Consider the following 18,066-nt stretch of genomic DNA (forward strand, 5'->3'; position numbering starts at 1 on the left):
TCCCCCTAGGGGGGTTCCAATTGCTTAATAGTCCTTTTCCAACAATCTGTCACTTTGTTGTTTATTACTACTTTGTTTCCAACCACCTCTATTCAAATGTAACACCTTTAGTTCAGAGAGTTATTAAGTAGCAAAGTTCTTAACTTTAACCGCCCGTTTGACAGCTCCTTTGACAGCTGTCAAACTCCTTATTCTTTTTCCTCCGGCACCCGCACAGGTGTTCGGGGGGGGGGTTTACCCGAACACTTCCAAGAGTCCTCCCTTTCTCTCCAGCCCAAAAACTTCTTCTGTCAAATTCATGGAAATCTCTTTGTCTAACACCACAAAAACAATAATCTTTCCACCTTAGTTCTCCGGTTCTTGCTTTAAATCATTTGTAGGTAGGGGGGGTGCGGACTTCCCTTTAGCGCATCCCCCGGTCGTGCCAAATTCCAAGGTAAAAATAAAAAATAAAAAAAAAAATTAAAGTCCAAATTCCATTTTACTCACGGGTTGTTTGTTTTCCAGTCCAAATTTTGGGAAGAAAGTCAGCGCTCTCCGGCCATGGCTCGCGGCTTCGCTCCACTGAAGTAGCGGTCTACTCCCAGCACCACGCCACTCTCCGTACCCTCTCCGTAGCCTTTAAAAAGGCTCTTCGTGGGTCGGGGAGGGCGCTTAAAGGTGCCCACCGAGTCACCAAGTCCGCAGGCTTCCGCACCTGCGGTTTCTAAGGGTCCCCGCGTCGCCGGCGCGGTAGGACCCGTCTTCAGCAGAGCCGATTCCCTCCGGAGCTCGGAGGGAATCCGCCATTAACTGATCGCGCTAACCCGGAAGTCCGCAAATTGTATTTATTTGATTCCTTACCCACCCTTTAATAAAACGTACCAATAATAAAAATAGAGATATTTTCTTAATTTATACTATAATTGATATAAAAATTTCTGATCGTATAAAAGTTATAATGTTACGGTTACATTAGTACTAAATTCAAATACAATATGGATGAATATTTAGATACTTAACAATGAGTTGTTTGGCAGCAATAGGAGTACCTTTGGGTGCTACCTACATGCACAAGATGGTCTGTGGATTAATGATCCTTTGTTAAAATGAATGTTCCCATTTATAAATAATACAGCTGTAATGCTTTGGCAGAGTGACATTTGACTTCTTTCTTTCACAGACAGTACAATAAACTGCGAAATTTGGTGAGGGATGCCCGCCATGATTGCATTATGTTTTTTAATGAATTCCAGCTGCTTTCTTACTTGCCAAGAGAGAGGGGAGAATCTTTGGAGAAGTGGCAGACAAGGTATGTGCTGAATATGAGGTTGTGTCGGCAGTTTAAAAGCATCAGTAAAATTATTAGAAAACTGTGTCCAGCTACAGGACAAGGATAACTGTAACTTTAAAGATGAATGGGAACCCTTTACAAAGTATTTGAAGATACAACAAAGCGAACTGGACTCCTTGGCTGGTTTGAATAAACATTCACAAACTTTTTTATTGATAATAATCAGCTAAATAGTTTGAGGATTTATACAACTGTGTAACATGCAGAAAATAGCATTTTTAGAGAAATCAAAGACTGGAACTGAGGGAAGTCGGGGGTGGGGGGTTCTGTGGGGAGAGGGAGGGGAGGGAGGAAAAATGGGGGGGGAATAAGGATGATATGTTTCTGGATAATATGTTTTGTTTTAATTTTGAATAGAAGTTATTAAAAAAAAAAAAACTGTGTTCAGCAACTCTCCACCCTTGAGGTTCAGCCCTGGCCAGTGGGTGACTGACCTATAACAAGCTTGTTAATTACACTAAAATAAAAAGGCCTTATAATGACTCAGTCTTATACATTTATGATGTCAAGGCAAAAATGTAACAGGACATGGAGTGGTAATTGTGAAGGTTTGCTCTCCTAGGAGTATTTACAATGCATCCGTTTGGTACTATAATCACTTCGCGGGTCAGATGCCCATTGTCATGGTAACAGATGATGAAGATTCCATCCAGCAACTTGGAAGTGAAACGGAAGGTGTTTTTGTGATTTCATTCAAGGTAATCTTTCTGTACTGTAATGGCAACTGAAACAGTTCAGTACTCTGATGTCCTTGATGTTTGCCTGCAGAAATACCTCTATGCCTTTCATTCGTTTGTTTGCATTAAAGCGACATGGATGGAATGAACCCGTTTTGTAATAAAACATCAGAACTGTTCAGTAACACACAAGGCATGGAAAAGTAAACGTTCCTTCTAGAGAGAAAGGAGATGACGTAAATGTTCTCTTAACACAGCTTAGTTCTTCCAAAAGCCTTATATAGTCACATACCTTTACGAGACCAAATTATTTCATCTTGCTCCTGCTCCATTTCTTGGGATTGGCAAATACTATGTATGTGGCTCTTCAGAGGGAGGACTTAGCTCTTTGCATCCCTGTATTTTAGCAGGTACAGATGCCGTCTTTATTGAGAGATCCATTGTGGTACATGGTTAAGGCTGAACATGGAGCAGCAGGATGACCCAGTAATTTCACTAATTTCACTTTAGGATTACCATTTCTGCCTTATTTATTAGGGCTTCCAACATGGACTGGTCCTGTTATGAATTGCCCGTTTACGAATTACAGGAATAATCTCCTTCCTCTTTGTCTGTCTGCGCACAGAATTATCTGGACAACTTTTGGCCTGACTTAAAAGCTGCTCACGAGCTTTTTGAGTCTATAGTCCACTCACGGCGCGAACGGGAGAATGAAAGTCAAGAGAATCACGGAAGGGAGTACCCTGAACATGTCCCTGTGGAAATGCTGGAAGCAGGGATCAAATCAGGGAGATACATACAGGTTCTGTTTTATTTCTTTACTTCATTTTTTAAAGTATTCCCTGCTTTTTGAGGAACTTCCTTCACAAAGCAGCATACAATCGCCAATAAAAAAAACAAGTTCGCATGACAGTAAAACACGAAAATACAGAATATGGTACAGCTAAACAATAAACCAGTATGAAAAGAAGAGTGTATTAATATCAAACATAATGCAGATCATAAAAACCAGCTTTAAGGCATAAAAGCCAACAAGAGTTAAAATCTGCAGATTTGAAATAGGCTGATTTGAGAAGAAAGGTTCTCAGCAATCATAGAAAATGGAGCAATGTTGGAGCTTGTTTCACTTCTAACGGAAGAAAATTTAAAAAAACTGGTGCCTAATTGCTCAAAGCACATGCCTGAGTCTCACCAGGCTTTACTGCAGAGGCACCAGCAAGAGATCTTCATCCACAGATCTAAGCGAGCAGGCTAGGGAGATGTGCATAGGAAAAGGAAAGCCTGCCATTAAATAACTGAGTATTTTTTCGCGGAGCCAAAACCTTTCCAGATCAGTCTGATGGACAGTTGGTTTCATGGCTGTTAACTCCACCAACACAACACGTAGCGAACATAAGAAGAGCCTACTGGATCAGGCCAGTGACTCGTCTAGTACAGCATCCTATTTTCACAATGACCAATGTTGTAAACAAAAATTGCCCTTTTCCCTTATGGGGTATCCAAGAGCCCATATAGAGTCCTTACATAGGTTCCCTATTGGTAGGAGAAAATAACAGAGGAATAACCAGAGAATATTGAGAAGCAAAGCAGCTAGTAAGCTTGATCTTTATTGATCTGTTGCAAAAGGATGCTCCCCTCACCAGCAGGAGAGGAGGAGGAACCTAGAAAAATGGTGTGCAATGCCTTATAAAGACTTTTGAAATTGCCACCCTGTAGATCAAGACCACCCCCCAGAAACATCATACACACATCACAGAAGGGGTGTAACCTAAGACCACCCTCCAGATACATCATACCTACATCACAAAAAAGGCGATCTAAAACAGAAATTTGAATGTTGTTTTTCTCCTGTCATTGTTTATCTCCTGTCTGGCAGATTACTTGATTGGATTGCCTGGGGAGCCTGGCCAGTCTTTTTTAATGATAAATACTTAGTTCCTGGGCCAGGTCACAGGCTCACACCCTTTTCATATCTTAAATGTGCCCTTAAGACAGGATTTGTGAGGAAAGAGACAATGGGGAGGTTTCCCACTTTGACCTTGCAGAGAAAACATTTGCTGAGTTTAGGAATCAAAAAGGCTCCAGGTCGGTCTTCCTGTTCTGATCTATGTACATGCTTGGTTGGTACACTTATGAACACTACCATATATCTAAGACCTCAAAATTCCTATTACACTAACCAGGTGCCTCTGGGAAGCCCGCAAGCAGAACCTGAGCACAAGAGCTCTCTCCCCTCCTGTGTTTTCCCAGCAACTGGTAATCATAGCATACTGCTTACCAGTATGGTGGCAGAACATTGCCTCCAATAGCGTGAGCTCAAGCAGTCAGAACTTCCCATCTTTTTGAAGTTACCCCGTGTGATCTTGGCAGGGTGAAAGCACCCAGTGATACGAGAAGAAAAATAGATGAAGCAAATTGTACATGCTGCAGTAATAGTAATAAGAATAATAAGCAATTTTGCAAGATTTCTAACACAACGTTTTTAAAAGTTTGGAGGCTGGACTTTGAAATGGAAAGTTTTATGGGCTGTTTCTGCCACAAAAAGGTACTAAATCCAAAATTGACGCTGGAACAACGAAACAGCAAGCAAGGAGGTCAGTTTTCGTAACATTTCTGTGAAATGCTCAAAGGATAATGATTAGAGTAGGGATATAAAACAGACAACCCTGGGAAACTTTGTTCCTGCAAATAAGCTCCCTTTAATATCAGTTGGCTTGGTTTCCCCCTTGCCCTTTTGCCCCATAATGGACAGTGTCTCTGTGGGAAAAGATAGACTGGAGTCTTTTGCTGAAATGTCGGCGGTGGCCTTTATAGCTCATTACAGTGTTGATGGGGAAAGAAGCAAGATCAGTTGCAAGATCTGGCATTGTGTACATAAAGTATTTATTTCAGTTAATTTGAATCCTGCTCTCTCCATCAAAGATGCCAGAGCAGCTAAGAAGACAAAATATAAAAACACTCAGAATCACATCGTTAATAAAATGAGCACAGTGGACAGAATGTTACAAATTTTAACGAAGAAGAAAATAGTAATAACCCAGCCAGATGGCTGTACAAGAGCAAACAAGTCCAGGAAGTGACAAAAAGTTGCTGACAAGGATCCAAATGGATCTCCTGGGGTAGGTGAGTTCTGTAACCCAGGTACAGTGGTACCTCGGGTTACATACGCTTCAGGTTACAGACTCCGCTAACCCAGAAATATTACCTCGGGTTAAGAACTTTGCTTCAGGATGAGAACAGAAATTGTGCAGCGGCAGCGGGAGGCCCCATTAGCTAAAGTGGTGCTTCAGGTTAGGACCAGTTGCAGGTTAAGAACGGACCTCCGGAATGAATTAAGTACTTAACCCGAGGTACCACTGTACTCCCACCAAGACAGCTTCCCCATCTTCCCACATACTGTGCCTTGGGCATAGGCAGAATACACTAGAGCTGGAGTTGCCATTGTGGCACCCATGAGTGCCATGGCACCCTTGAGGTCTTCCCTTCAGGCCCTTGAGCTCCCCCCTGCCCTGCCTCGCTCACTGCCCCCTTGGTCCTGAGGTGGTGAGAACGATGACTTTTTTCTCCATTGAAAAGTACACAGAGCTGAAAAAGAAAGTGAGAAGAGTGGCCCTCCTTCCCACTTCCTCTTTCAGCTCTATGCATTTTTCAAGGCTCAGATTAATCCCATTGGATCTGACTTTTAACCGTGTGCCCCGAAAAAGCGAAGCGTGTGCATATGCACTTTCTCTTTTCCTGTCTCTCGGGTGCTGATCTGGGAGTGTGGGGAGAGAAGTAAGTGATCAGAGGGGTTAATGCCCACAGCACTTGCTCAAAAATCCAAATGTGTCCTCCGGTATAAAAAGACACTAGAGAGTTTCTTCCACTGTGTTAACGGGATTGACAGGCTCCTCAAGGAATTGGTAGCCCTTAAAAAGTTTCCAAGTCCCTAAACAAACAGAGCTTTGATGCTGATAACATGGACAACGTGGTAGGCATTGCAGCCAAAACAACAGGACAGCCGCATGGCCCAGCAAGATGGTCCCCGTCAGAACTTTTGCAGCAGCGTTTTGAGGCAGGGAGGTTTCTGAATGCTTTCTTGGGACAGTTCCACAGGTGGTGCATTAAGGTAATCCAGACAAGAGATAGTGAGCATCACTGTGACCAAATCCATTTTCTCCAGGCATAATTTGGCAGGTTAATTTAGCTGGGCAAAGGCATTCCAAACTACATCAACCACCTGGAACCTCAAGCAGCAATGCTGGCTCCAAGAGCACTTCCAAACTTTAAAAATGATTTTTTAGATGGAATGCGACTCCATCCAAAACAGGCAGCAGCAATTCTCATGATTGGCATTCTTTCCGGGCAGGAACACCTCTGTCTTGTCCAGGTTAAGTTTCAGTTTATTAGCCAACATCCTGGGCTCACTGATTCCAGACAACGGTTCAAACTTTCTCCTGTCTCCCTGGAACTATATAGAAAGTGTAGGCAGGGAGCAGAGAGAGAGAGAGAGAGAGAGAGAGAGGTGTCATTAGGAAATTACGGTACTACAGAGCCGAATTTAACATAGCCTTGTATATTTGTATTGGCTGTGCATGGTTCTGAATTTTAATTTATTCTAGGGGGTCCTGAATGTGAATAAGCACAGAGCGCAGGTTGAAGCATTTGTGCGACTTCAAGGAGCCAGCAACAAAGAAAAAGGTGAGAACAGATTCCATGCTTTTAGTTTGGCTGGTGAACTGGGTTTTGCTAGGTTTTTCCTTCCACAAAGTACAGCTTGGCTTACTTTGCTGGGTTATCTGGGTCTACTTTGCCATGCAGGCAATTGCTTTTCTGGGATGCTCTCTCACTCTCTTAGGTTCCTAGTGGTCTAGACCAGGCATAGGCAAACTCGGCCCTCCAGATGTTTTGGAACTACAACTCCCATCATCCCAGGACCAGTGGTCAGGGATGGTGGGAGTTGTAGTCCCGAAACATCTGGAGGGCTGAGTTTGCCTGTGTCCGGTCTAGACTGAACAGGTTGCCTCATAATGGGAGCTGACTAAAGGGCGGTAGCTGCCTTCATTCTTCACACTGCTGCAATTCTGCTTTAGAGCAGGTATTCTCTTGGGTTTCAGCTGTCCTCTGCAATCAGGTTTTACAGATTCTCAGGGGTAGATCTATTTGCCATTTTCCACAAAACAGTGGGGAGAGGAAATAAATAATGTGATTTATTTCCTAGGGTTCTCCCTTTGCCAGGAAGGTAAAAGGTAAAGGTAAAGGTACCCCTGCCCGTACGGGCCAGTCTTGACAGACTCTGGGGTTGTGCGCCCATCTCACTTAAGAGGCCAGGGGCCAGCGCTGTCTGGAGACACTTCCGGGTCACGTGGCCAGCGTGACATCGCTGCTCTGGCGAGCCAGAGCCGCACACGGAAACGCCGTTTACCTTCCCGCTGGTAAGCAGTCCCTATTTATCTACTTGCACCCGGAGGTGCTTTCGAACTGCTAGGTTGGCAGACGCTGGGACCGAGCAGCGGGAGCGCACCCCGCCGCAGGGATTCGAACCGCCGACCTTTCGATCGGCAAGTCCTAGGCGCTGAGGCTTTAACCCACAGGAAAGCCCCCTCCAAATGATTCTCCCTTAAATGATCAGATCAATATTTCAACAGGAAGGGATTGGATTGTGTTCAAAATGAATTAGGGGATGTCCTGCAATATGGGAAAGTTCTTTGAAAGTAAAGGACACTTGGCAACCATAATATTATGTATAGTAATCCAGTTATTCTCTTGACATAGAATTTATGTACCGGTATATGCTGGAGTTTGGCCCTATAAATCTCTATATGTGGTTTTTCACATTTAGTTATGAGAGTGGCTTTATGAGTTTCAGAGGTTCATCTTGTATATAGATGAACAGCAGTGATTAGGAAACAGGCAGTGTGGCTTGGAAGCTGTGTGCATTCTTAAAATTTATTTATCTGTGAGGCCAGCTAAGTCCCAACCCCCTCTTTTTTATATAAGAAAATGCCAAAAAAAGAACCAGACTTCAAGAAATAGGAATCTGCTGTTTGCTCTAGGTTCCACTGAGTCATTCCTCCTTTCTTTGCACCCAGATCTCAAAAATGATGTCCTCATTTACGGCACCAAAGCTCGGAACAGAGCAATTCATGGTGATGTGGTAGCGGTTGAATTACTCCCCAAGAGCGAGTGGAAGGGACGGACTGCCGCCCTTTGTGAGAATGAGACCGAAGAGAAGACTTCTGGGGAGGTTTACGGTGAACCTATGCCCACAGGTAAGTGTAGAGAGCAAGTTACCTGAAAGACTGTTTGCCTCTGTAAAGACGTGTAAAAGCACTTTAGTCACCTGGGGAAATTCTACCTGTGGCATCGCACCCTACAGAACATCATAGGGCTGTGAGCTGGAAACATGCATTTCCCCCTACATTTCCATGGTTTGTGCTTTGCAGAACAAATTCTGAGCAAGTTGTCACTGACATCATGTTAATACGCATTGCTACCCTGTTCAAGCTTTAGCAGCTGCTCAGCTGACAACTTTTTAGTTGTATTTGGTTTACTTGGGGTGTGTTGAAGTTTGTAAATCGTAGTGGTGTCCCTTGGGCCTGAGATTGTTATTCCAATCTTGCTAGGAAGGGCCATTGTAAAAACAAGCTCATATTTAAGAAGAAGAAATTATTGATCTTGTCTGAAATGCACTGTAGCATTGTAAAGTGGCAGGCTAGTCCTGTAAGAACACTTTGCAGACCTACTGTATCATTTTATCAATTCCCTTATTGCCTCTTGGGCATGATAGATCTTCCTGTAAATGGATTTATCTATAATATCTTCCTTATCATGCACTTTGCTTCTGCTTCCAAGCATTGATGTATCATCACAGCATTATTCCACTTTCAAAGGTAAAGTCGTTGGCATCATACAGAAGAACTGGCGTGATTATGTGGTCACTTTTCCATCCAAAGAAGAGAGCCAGTCACACAGCAAAAATGCACAGAAAGTCCTTGTGACACCTTGGGATTACAGAATCCCCAAGATCAGAATTAGCACGCAGCAAGCTGAGGCTCTACAGGTAAAACGGTTCCTTGGTGCATAAATGTCAACCAAGTTCCAATCTGCATTTGCTAATCATGGGTTTTCTGTTGACTTGGTGTTTCACAACAGGACTTCCGGGTTATCGTGCGTATCGATTCTTGGGAGTCGACATCAGTGTATCCAAATGGGCATTTTGTGCGTGTTTTAGGGCGGATAGGAGATCTTGAGGGAGAAATTCAGACTATCCTGGTGGAAAACAGCATCTCTGTGAGCCCCTTCTCCGAAGCACAGGTTGGTCTGCATTTGCTTTTAATACTTCAGCTGGTAAATGGTAATTGTATACTTGTTCCCAATGGTTTGGTAATAGCATCAATTGGTACAGTGTAGTCTGTTCAATTGCATGAAACACATACTAGGTGTACTGGAGAAATGCCATACTATTTCAGGTAATAGATACTGTGAGTGATGGTCTATGCGAATGTTGTTGTTTTTTGTTTGTTTTTGTATTATTATTATTATTATTATTATTATTATTATTATTATTGTCAAGGCTGGCCCAAACCTTCCATACAAAGGTAACCTCGGACAAAAGCAGCAATTGAATTCTGCAGCCTTTGTAAATGGTGCAAATTTGCTTATTTTTGGGGAAGGGGAAACTGTTCTGCTTCTGTTAGTCATGGAATTTGTAAGAGCTCTACAGTGAAATGTATTTCATAGTGAAAGTGGAGATTCTTGACAGAGGCATTGCAGCTTAAGGATTGCCCACCAAACAAAGACAGACCTCTTCCCAAGAATTCACACACTATTAAATAGATGTGATTGATGTATGTCTGTTTCAAATTAATTTGCTGTAAATTACATTTCATTGTCTTGTTTGAATGATGTCTTTGTGTTTTAACCTTTGGGAGCTGACCTGTGATGAAAAGTGGCATAGAAGTAAACTATAACTGAACCTGGCATGGAGAAGCTCAAAAAGGTCTGCAAGACCTTTGCCAGTGCTGCCTAACCACTTGACCAGCTGGCATTCAACAGGTTCTGCCTGCTCCCTTTCAAACCTATCGCTACAGCTGAGGGCTAGAAACCTGCTTTTAAAATCAGTAAATAAAACTCTATGCTCTCAGGGTGCTGAATTCTGCAAGTTCCACATTTGCTTGATGTAGCAGGCCTGTTTATGGCTCTCTTGCTTTTAGCGGTTTGAGGTAAAAGCAGCTTTTATTTATTTGTTTATTATACATATATCCTGGCTTTCCTCTTGGAAAGGTGACATATGTGGTTCTCCTCCTCTCCATTTTATCCTCACAGGGTAGGTTAGGCTGAAAGATGATGACTGGCTCAAGGTCACCCAATGACCTTCCTGGCTGAGTGGGGATTTGAACCCTGGTCTCCAGGGTCCTAGTCAGACACTATAACAGCTATAGCTACCCAGAGGGACTGGGGCAACCCAGTCAAATGGATGGGGTACAAATAATACAATTATTATTATTATACAGTACAGTCATACCTTGGTTGATGAATGCCTTGGCACTCCTGCCTTTTGGCTCCCGAATGCCGCAAACCCAGAAGTGAGTGTTCCAGTTTGTGAATGCTTTTTGGAACCCGAACATCCGCTGTGGCTTCCGATTGACTGCAGGACCTTCCTGCAGCCAATTGGAAGCCACGCCTTGGTTTCCAAACGTTTTGGAAGTTGAATGGACCTCCGAAACGGATTCCATTCGACTTCCGAGGTACGACTGTAGTAAGCACTGCAGAGTTGTGTTAGAGCAGTGAATTTAAGGTGTCATGTTAGAAAAGCAAACTCTGCCCCTTGCACTGAAGGGGTCTGATGTAGAAGAAGAAGAAGAAGAAGAAGAAGAAGAAGAAGAAGAAGAAGAAGAAGAAGAAGAAGAAGAAGAAGAACAACAACAACAGGAGGAGGAGGAGGAGTTTGGATTTGATATCCTGCTTTATCACTACCCGAAGGAGTCTCAAAGCAGCTAACATTCTCCTTTCCCTTCCTCCCCCACAACAAACACTCTGTGAGGTGAGTGGGGCTGAGAGACTTCAGAGAAGTGTGACTAGCCCAAGATCACCCAGCAGCTGCAGGTGGAGGAGCGGGGAATCGAACCCGGTTCACCAGATTATGAGACTACTGCTCTTAACCACTACACCACACTGTACTGTGATTTCAGTATAAACAGGGGGCAAAGCTGCCTCCAGCAGATTTTACCCGCTGACTCTTAGAGAGGATATGAATGAAGTGTTATTTTTTTCAATCTAAAATCTTGTGACGGGCAGGACTTTCCTCCTGCAGATGTGTGAGATGCCAGTTGTTATCCCAGAGAAGCCATGGAAAGTGGCTCCAGAAGAAGAGCTCAAGCGTGTGGATCTGAGGGATACCCACTTAGTCTTCAGCATTGATCCAAAAGGCTGTGAAGATGTGGACGACGCCCTGTCCATTAGAACCCTGCCTAATGGAAACCTGGAGCTAGGGGTTCACATTGCAGACGTGACTCACTTTGTGGCTGCAAATTCTTACACGGATATTGAGGCAAGAGCAAGGTGGGTTTGATTCTGGGGTAGAAGCTGGAAGCTTTAATATTTATTGTCGTAATACAGTGGTACCTCTGGTTGCGGATGGGATCTGTTCCGGAGCTCCGGTTGGATCCCGAAGTTTCCACAACTAGAGGTGCCTGTTCTGCGCATGCACACAGTGTGATAGAGCACTTCTGCGCATGCGGCAAAACCGGAAAGATACTTCATATACACAACAAGGATACATAACAAGAGGGGCACGTAAGTAGAGGTACCACTGTATATATAAACCAGTTAAAACAAAGTATCTAAGTGAACAAGGTTATATAAAATAACATAGGAAAATCAATTTGAAAACAAGATTGTGAAGCATAATAATAGTACTTCATTATGATCACATCCACAACATAGAATTAAAGCACTTTGACAGTCATAGCTTCCCCCAAAGAGTCCTGGGAATTATAGTTTACCCCTTGCTGAGCTGCAGTTCCCAGCAGACTTAACAAACTACTTTCCATGAAGGGGAAGTCATGACTGTTAAAGTGCTATAAATGTATGGTATGGACCTGTATATTGTATTATCTGCAAGGGGGAAAAATGAATGATTGTTCTTTTGATAGTGATTTCAATAACCAATACCAAGAATGTAATGAACAGTAGTGACTAAATACTGCTGCATAGGAGATGGCAGAATCAGTCACTCGTGTCATCAGAGGGAAATCTTTTCTTGTAACTGTGAAAGCTCTATTTAGATGTACAATTGCCCAAAATTGATTTTAATATTTTTGCTGCTGTTTTAGGCTGAAACTAATCTTAACATGTATGCTTGGGGTTTTTCTTTCTTACAGCTGCCAACTGCTCTTATTCTGAATTAACAGTAGATATCAATATAAGTCGCCCCACAGCAAAAGGGATTAAACCATGGCTATTTTACGCATATACTAGTGTCACTGAAACAAATGTCTCTTGTCTACATTATAAATGGCCCGTCCTAAATTGTTTAGCATTTGCATTAGATAAACCAACCGTGTTGCAATATGCTTCCAAATGTTCTGAAACTTTAAAGATGTGCAGTAGGAGCATTATAATAATCATTTCTCCAATTTCTCAGGGCTACTACTTACTACTTAGCAGATCGTCGTTACGACATGCTGCCTGCCGTCTTGAGTGCCAACTTATGTTCTCTTCTTGGGAATGTTGACAGGTGAGCTCTTAGCACTGACTTACCCTAGTATCTCAGGTATTAAGACAAGTTCTTGGTGTTTTGCTTCTTCCTAGCCCAGGCTCTTTGGGAGACAAAAATAACCTCTTGTAGCATTCTAATATTCTGCAATTTTTCTCAGTTTATGAGAAAAGTTTCATACACAAAACATTCTAGCGTGTTTCGCAAGCACAGAAGTTTGGCCATTATTAGAATCTATTAAACTGCATGTACTTAAAATATAACTACCGTATTAAATCAATTTCTCCGTCACTAGCCATTGTCTCCCCCCCCCCCCCAGTACTGAAAATTGAAAGGGTGGAAACTAGGGGTGAACTTCATGTTTTTTCCAATGACTAACAAGTGGATTTTGCTAACACAGCTGTTTATGATTCATAAAAGCAACCCATGTTATGAATGTCAAACCAACTGAACTCTGTTTCTCTCTTGCTCGGAACTATTATTATTTATTGAAGTTATATATCTCCCTATACCTGGGGGTCTCAGGCAGTTCACAGAATAAAATCAAGATATAAAACCACAAAATACATAATAAAAATAAAAACAACAACCCAATAGCCCCCCCCCCCATTTTTTTCAAAAGGGCATAGGATGTAAATCAGATCAACCAAAGGCCTGGTTAAAAAGGAATGTTTTTGCCTGGCGCCTAAAGGTGTTTAATGAAGTCACCAGGCAGACTTCCCTGGGGAGAGCATTCCACAGATGGGGAGCCACTACAGAGAAGGCCCGCTCTTGTGGTGCCACCCTCCGAACCTCTCAGGGAGCAGGCATACAAAGAAGGGCCTCAGAAGATGATTTCAGGGTCTGGGTACAGGTAGGTTGATATGGAAAGAGGCTACATGGTGGTCAGTGTTGTCATTTATAAATCAGCAATGTTGTTTTATTTTCAAGGTATGCTGTGAGTGTCATTTGGGAACTTGAAAAAACTTCCTATGAAATAAAGGAGGTTTGGTACCACAGAACCATCATCCGCTCTTCCTACAAGCTGTTTTATGAGGCGGCCCAGGCATTGCTGGATGGAGACTTGACAGTGGCCGATGAAATTCTGGAGCTCAAAGATATGGACGAAGATACGAGGAAACAGAAGTTAGATGAGCTGACCTGGGCCATAGGGAAGCTGACTGATGTCGCCCGGCATATTCGAGCTAAGAGGGACAGCTGCGGAGCGCTGGAATTGGAAGGGGTCGAGGTCAGAGTGCTACTGGATGACAAAAAGAACATTGATGACCTCATCCCTCGGCAGCCGCTGGAAGTCCACGAAACGATTGCCGAATGTATGATTCTCGCAAACCATTGGGTGGCCAAGAAAATATGGGAGACTTTCCCTCACCAAGCCCTCCTGCGCCAACACCCACCCCCACGACAGGAGTTTTTTTCAGAGCTCCGAGAATGTGCTGGAACAAAAGGCTTCTTCATAGATACACGGCAAGTAGAATGGGGGCTTACCAGTCCAGGCTTTCTTTAAGCTGCAGAGTAGTTGTTTTCCAAAATATCTCCAAGTACATTGCAGCTCTGGGTGCCCAAATGATCTGCATTTTCAGAAACAGGCTGGGCTTATGCATTGTTTATTTATTGAATTAATTTATATATTTATATGCCACCATTTATCAAAAGATTCCAGGGCGGTATAGAACATTAAGATCGTATTTTACAATTATGCCACTCCAGAACCTGAGTTATCTTCTGGCAGCATTTTCATGGTTGTATATTTACAGATAAGGCGCTTTGGGCTAGGAAAAAGGCTATTACGATCTCTCCAGCTGCTCTACCCTTCTGTATTCAGAGTAGTCTGGTTGCAGGGTTAGAAGGCAGCCACCTGGAGCTTGCCATAGAAGAGCTCGGTTGCAACAACTTGAGTTTTGGACTGAAGTGCAGTTTCAAAGGCAGGGGAGGAGAGTGGCTTGGAAACTATTCTCCATTCACTATCCACTGCATCTTTAAAAACTTAGAGCTAGACCCCTTAATAACTGGTGTAGAACTGGAATTGCTCAGAGTTTGTCTGTGCAGGCAAGTCCAAGACTAGTTTTAGGACAGGTTGGTGGCGTGGGTTCATTTGTGAAAGTTGTAATAAGAAGCATCTACATTACTGAAAAGTTCAAATAAATTGATTTTCTGTTATCATTAATCTATTCATTTCGATAGGTCAAACAAAGCATTAGCTGACTCCCTGGATAAGGCAGTTGACCCATCCGATCCTCTGGTGAACAGGCTGCTGAGATCTATGGCCACACAGGCAATGTCTAACGCCTTGTATTTTTCAACTGGCTCTTGCCCCAAAGAAGAGTTCTTTCACTATGGTAACTGCTGTCGTTTGTTTCTTTATGTGTGTTTTTAAAATCCCAGCTCCAACTCCCCCACTATTGTCTTCATGGCCTTTGTGTCCATTATTGCATCCTATTTTACGGCAGGTCTTGCTCTTGATAAATACACTCACTTCACTTCACCAATTAGAAGATATGCTGATATAATAGTCCACCGGCTGCTGTTGGTGGCCACTTCGAAAGGAGATAAATCAGGCACCAAGGAGAACTTGCTTAGCAACAAAGAACTTGAAGAGCTATGCAGACACATCAACAACAGAAACAGGGTAAGGCGATTAGTGAGCATGCATTTGGGTGTGTTTATGCAAGAGATTCTCAGAGAGGCACATTTGACTTAGGCCACCATACATTAAAAGCACTATGATACCGCTTTTTAAAAAATCATGGCTTTCCCCCTAAGAATTATGGGAGCTGTTGTTTGTTAAGGGTGCAGAGAGTTGTTCGGAGGTCCCTATTCCCCTCTCAGAGTAGTTTAAAAACTATCCCTCTTCACAGGAGACTCTGGGAATTGTAGCAGTGGGAGGGGATTAGGGGTCTGTGAACAATTCTCAACACCCATCACAAAATACAGCTCCTAGACTCCTTTCGGGAAATCATTATGAGTGCTTTAAATGTGTAGTATGAATGTGGACTTGCTGTGAAGGTTGATTCACTGCAGTGAAGATGGGAAGTTATTTTGAGGGAGGTTCGTCATCCCACTTGCTTTGGAAGCAGGCCAGTGCAAATAAATCACAATGCAAATATTTAATTACGTTAACCTAAAGAACATAAAGGAAGAGAATGGACAAGACCGGAAGTCATTCCCAACCTTAAATGTTCTGGGACCTAAATAACTGCCTCCACCCATAGGAACCTACATAGGTTTTAATGTCATTGTCTTGGGCTATGCTGTCTGGATGACCAGATCAAAACATCATAGGCAGGGCCTTTTTGGTAGTGGCACCAACACAGTGGAATGCCTCCTTTCTAATCTAAGTTGCTTTCTTTGGATAGGCTGCCCAGCATGCCCAGAAGCAGTCCACTGAACTTTTCCAGTGTATGTACTTCAGAGATAAGAGTCTTGACGGAGATGAGCAGTGCACAGCAGATGGGATTATCTATTCAATCCGAACGAATGGTGTGCTTGTCTTTGTGCCAAGGTAAGGCAACTGTAGCTTGAGGCCAGACAAGCAAGTCCACATGGCAAGTTGCCTATTTCTGGGCAATCTGGAACACACGGGAAGGATTACAGCATAGCAGCTTTTAATTTAACCCTGTGGGATTTGGTGGGGACATTTTTCTCAAATGAAGTTGGGAGGAGGGGAAGTTGAATTCAGGAACCTAGGAAGCTGCCCTATTCAGTCAAACCACTTGTCTTTCTAACCAAATGCTGGTAGCAGCTCTCCAACGTTTCAGATAGGAGTTTTTCCCAAATCCAGTTGGAGATGCTAGATTGAACCTGGGACCTTCTCTGTTCAGAGCCTGCTCACTACTTAGATACAGCCCCCATGTGACAATGCTTTGAGCCTCTGGCATAGGGTGGGACAGAGCTCCACTGAATAAGTTCTCCTGCAACAGAGACTGCCTAGTCTTCCCATTTGTTAAAAAAGCATGTTTTGTAATACTAATTGATACTTATTTTATTTTTGTTTTTTACTAATAGTTTTATTGAATTTTCTAAAAAGAGGTACTTACTTTAATCAATTAATTGCCTCAGGCTTTTTAATGATAAAGTTCATTGGCAATTGGATACATTTTGGGAACCTAATCTCTTTCTGTCACAGGTATGGAATTAAAGGGGCAGCCTATCTGAAAAATAAGGAAGGGTTGGTCCTCTCTTGTCAAGCCGATGGGAGCTGCAAATGGAAACCTGGTTGTCTCCAGCGCTTTCCTAGCAAAATTATCTCTGCTCCCACAGCTGAGGATTCTGTTACTCTGAACCTGTTTGACCATGTGGCGGTACGTAACATATCTGCATTGAAATTACTCTCCTGTAACACAAGAAGGCAAACTAGAATCTTACTGTGTGCTTTTTCCACCCACAGGTAAAAATTTCCGTACAGAGTTCTCGTTGCCATACCGATCGCATTCAGTTGCATATAACAAGCTGCAAACCTTACAAGACACCAGAGTTGGAACTGTCTCAAAGTCCCCACATATCTAGAACAGATTTGGTACGGGAAGTAACTAAGACTGTGGAGGAGGCCCAGCTTGCTCATGACAAGGCCAAAACAAAGATGATAGAGGAAGAATATGAGGAGTATCGCCAGACTCAGGGTGTGAGCCTCTATCACTTGTTGGAGGAAATCAAGGAATTGGCCTTATTGGATGTATCTGCAGATAGTGGAGCATGAAAGCTCTCGTGCAAGTGCTGTTCCTTTGGCCTGTCCTAAAAAAAATTTCTAGTATTTCCAAATGTGTTACGTTATTTCAGTTGGCTCGGCTTTTGTTAAAACATGGTATAATACGGTATCTCTATGAAAACAGGCAGCTATACATTAAAACACACTTGTAGCCATGGATGGTAATGAAATAGCACTTTGCCTTCTGTGAATTGAGTACATAAAATGGCAAATATTTCAAGCACCTCAGGGAATAAATAATAATTTGATATGACAACCAAGTAGCTCTTTAAAATTTTACTCTCTGATAATGAAAGTGACTATACAGCAAAAGAATGTTAAGCGCTTCCCATTAATTTATATCCAGTATTTAGCATTTGGGTTGTTTTTTGTTTTCACCACCATTGAGTTGTACTCAAATGTACCTCTGAATTACGAAACCATTATCAAAACTCTTGAGTAACAACTTTAGCAATGAAGATTATAAGAACTAAGTTTAGTTGAGATTTTGTATTTTTCTTTCTTCAGCCTCTCAGTTCAGACTAAAGTTTCCTACCTGCCATGTGGAAACCATCCAAGCTATGTGCAGGAATTCAGGATGGGATGAGGTGGCAGGAAAGGCTTATCTGAAGCAACTCAGTTCTCATTCTAACACTGGATCGTGCCATTTTGTTAC

The 18,066-nt window shown here is 42.8% G+C and overlaps 1 protein-coding gene across 2 annotated transcripts in view; it reads left to right on the forward strand.

Annotated features, from left to right (window-relative positions):
* Positions 1-17,667, forward strand: part of DIS3L (DIS3 like exosome 3'-5' exoribonuclease) — a 27,355-nt gene extending 9,688 nt beyond the window's left edge. For both annotated transcript variants that reach the window (XM_079954221.1, XM_079954222.1), the window contains exons 3-17: positions 1,163-1,291; positions 1,896-2,031; positions 2,636-2,812; positions 6,612-6,690; positions 8,082-8,261; positions 8,883-9,052; positions 9,145-9,306; positions 11,306-11,553; positions 12,638-12,730; positions 13,640-14,173; positions 14,891-15,045; positions 15,157-15,335; positions 16,063-16,208; positions 16,833-17,007; positions 17,094-17,667. In XM_079954221.1, coding sequence (XP_079810347.1) covers positions 1,163-1,291; positions 1,896-2,031; positions 2,636-2,812; positions 6,612-6,690; positions 8,082-8,261; positions 8,883-9,052; positions 9,145-9,306; positions 11,306-11,553; positions 12,638-12,730; positions 13,640-14,173; positions 14,891-15,045; positions 15,157-15,335; positions 16,063-16,208; positions 16,833-17,007; positions 17,094-17,402 — 2,872 coding nt within the window. In that variant the 3' untranslated portion in view covers positions 17,403-17,667. The remainder of the gene's footprint in view (positions 1-1,162; positions 1,292-1,895; positions 2,032-2,635; positions 2,813-6,611; positions 6,691-8,081; positions 8,262-8,882; positions 9,053-9,144; positions 9,307-11,305; positions 11,554-12,637; positions 12,731-13,639; positions 14,174-14,890; positions 15,046-15,156; positions 15,336-16,062; positions 16,209-16,832; positions 17,008-17,093) is intronic.
* Positions 17,668-18,066: the final 399 nt, after the last annotated feature.

Source organism: Podarcis cretensis (genome assembly GCF_951804945.1).
Source record: "Podarcis cretensis genome assembly, chromosome: 14".
Classification (NCBI taxonomy): domain Eukaryota; kingdom Metazoa; phylum Chordata; class Lepidosauria; order Squamata; family Lacertidae; genus Podarcis; species Podarcis cretensis.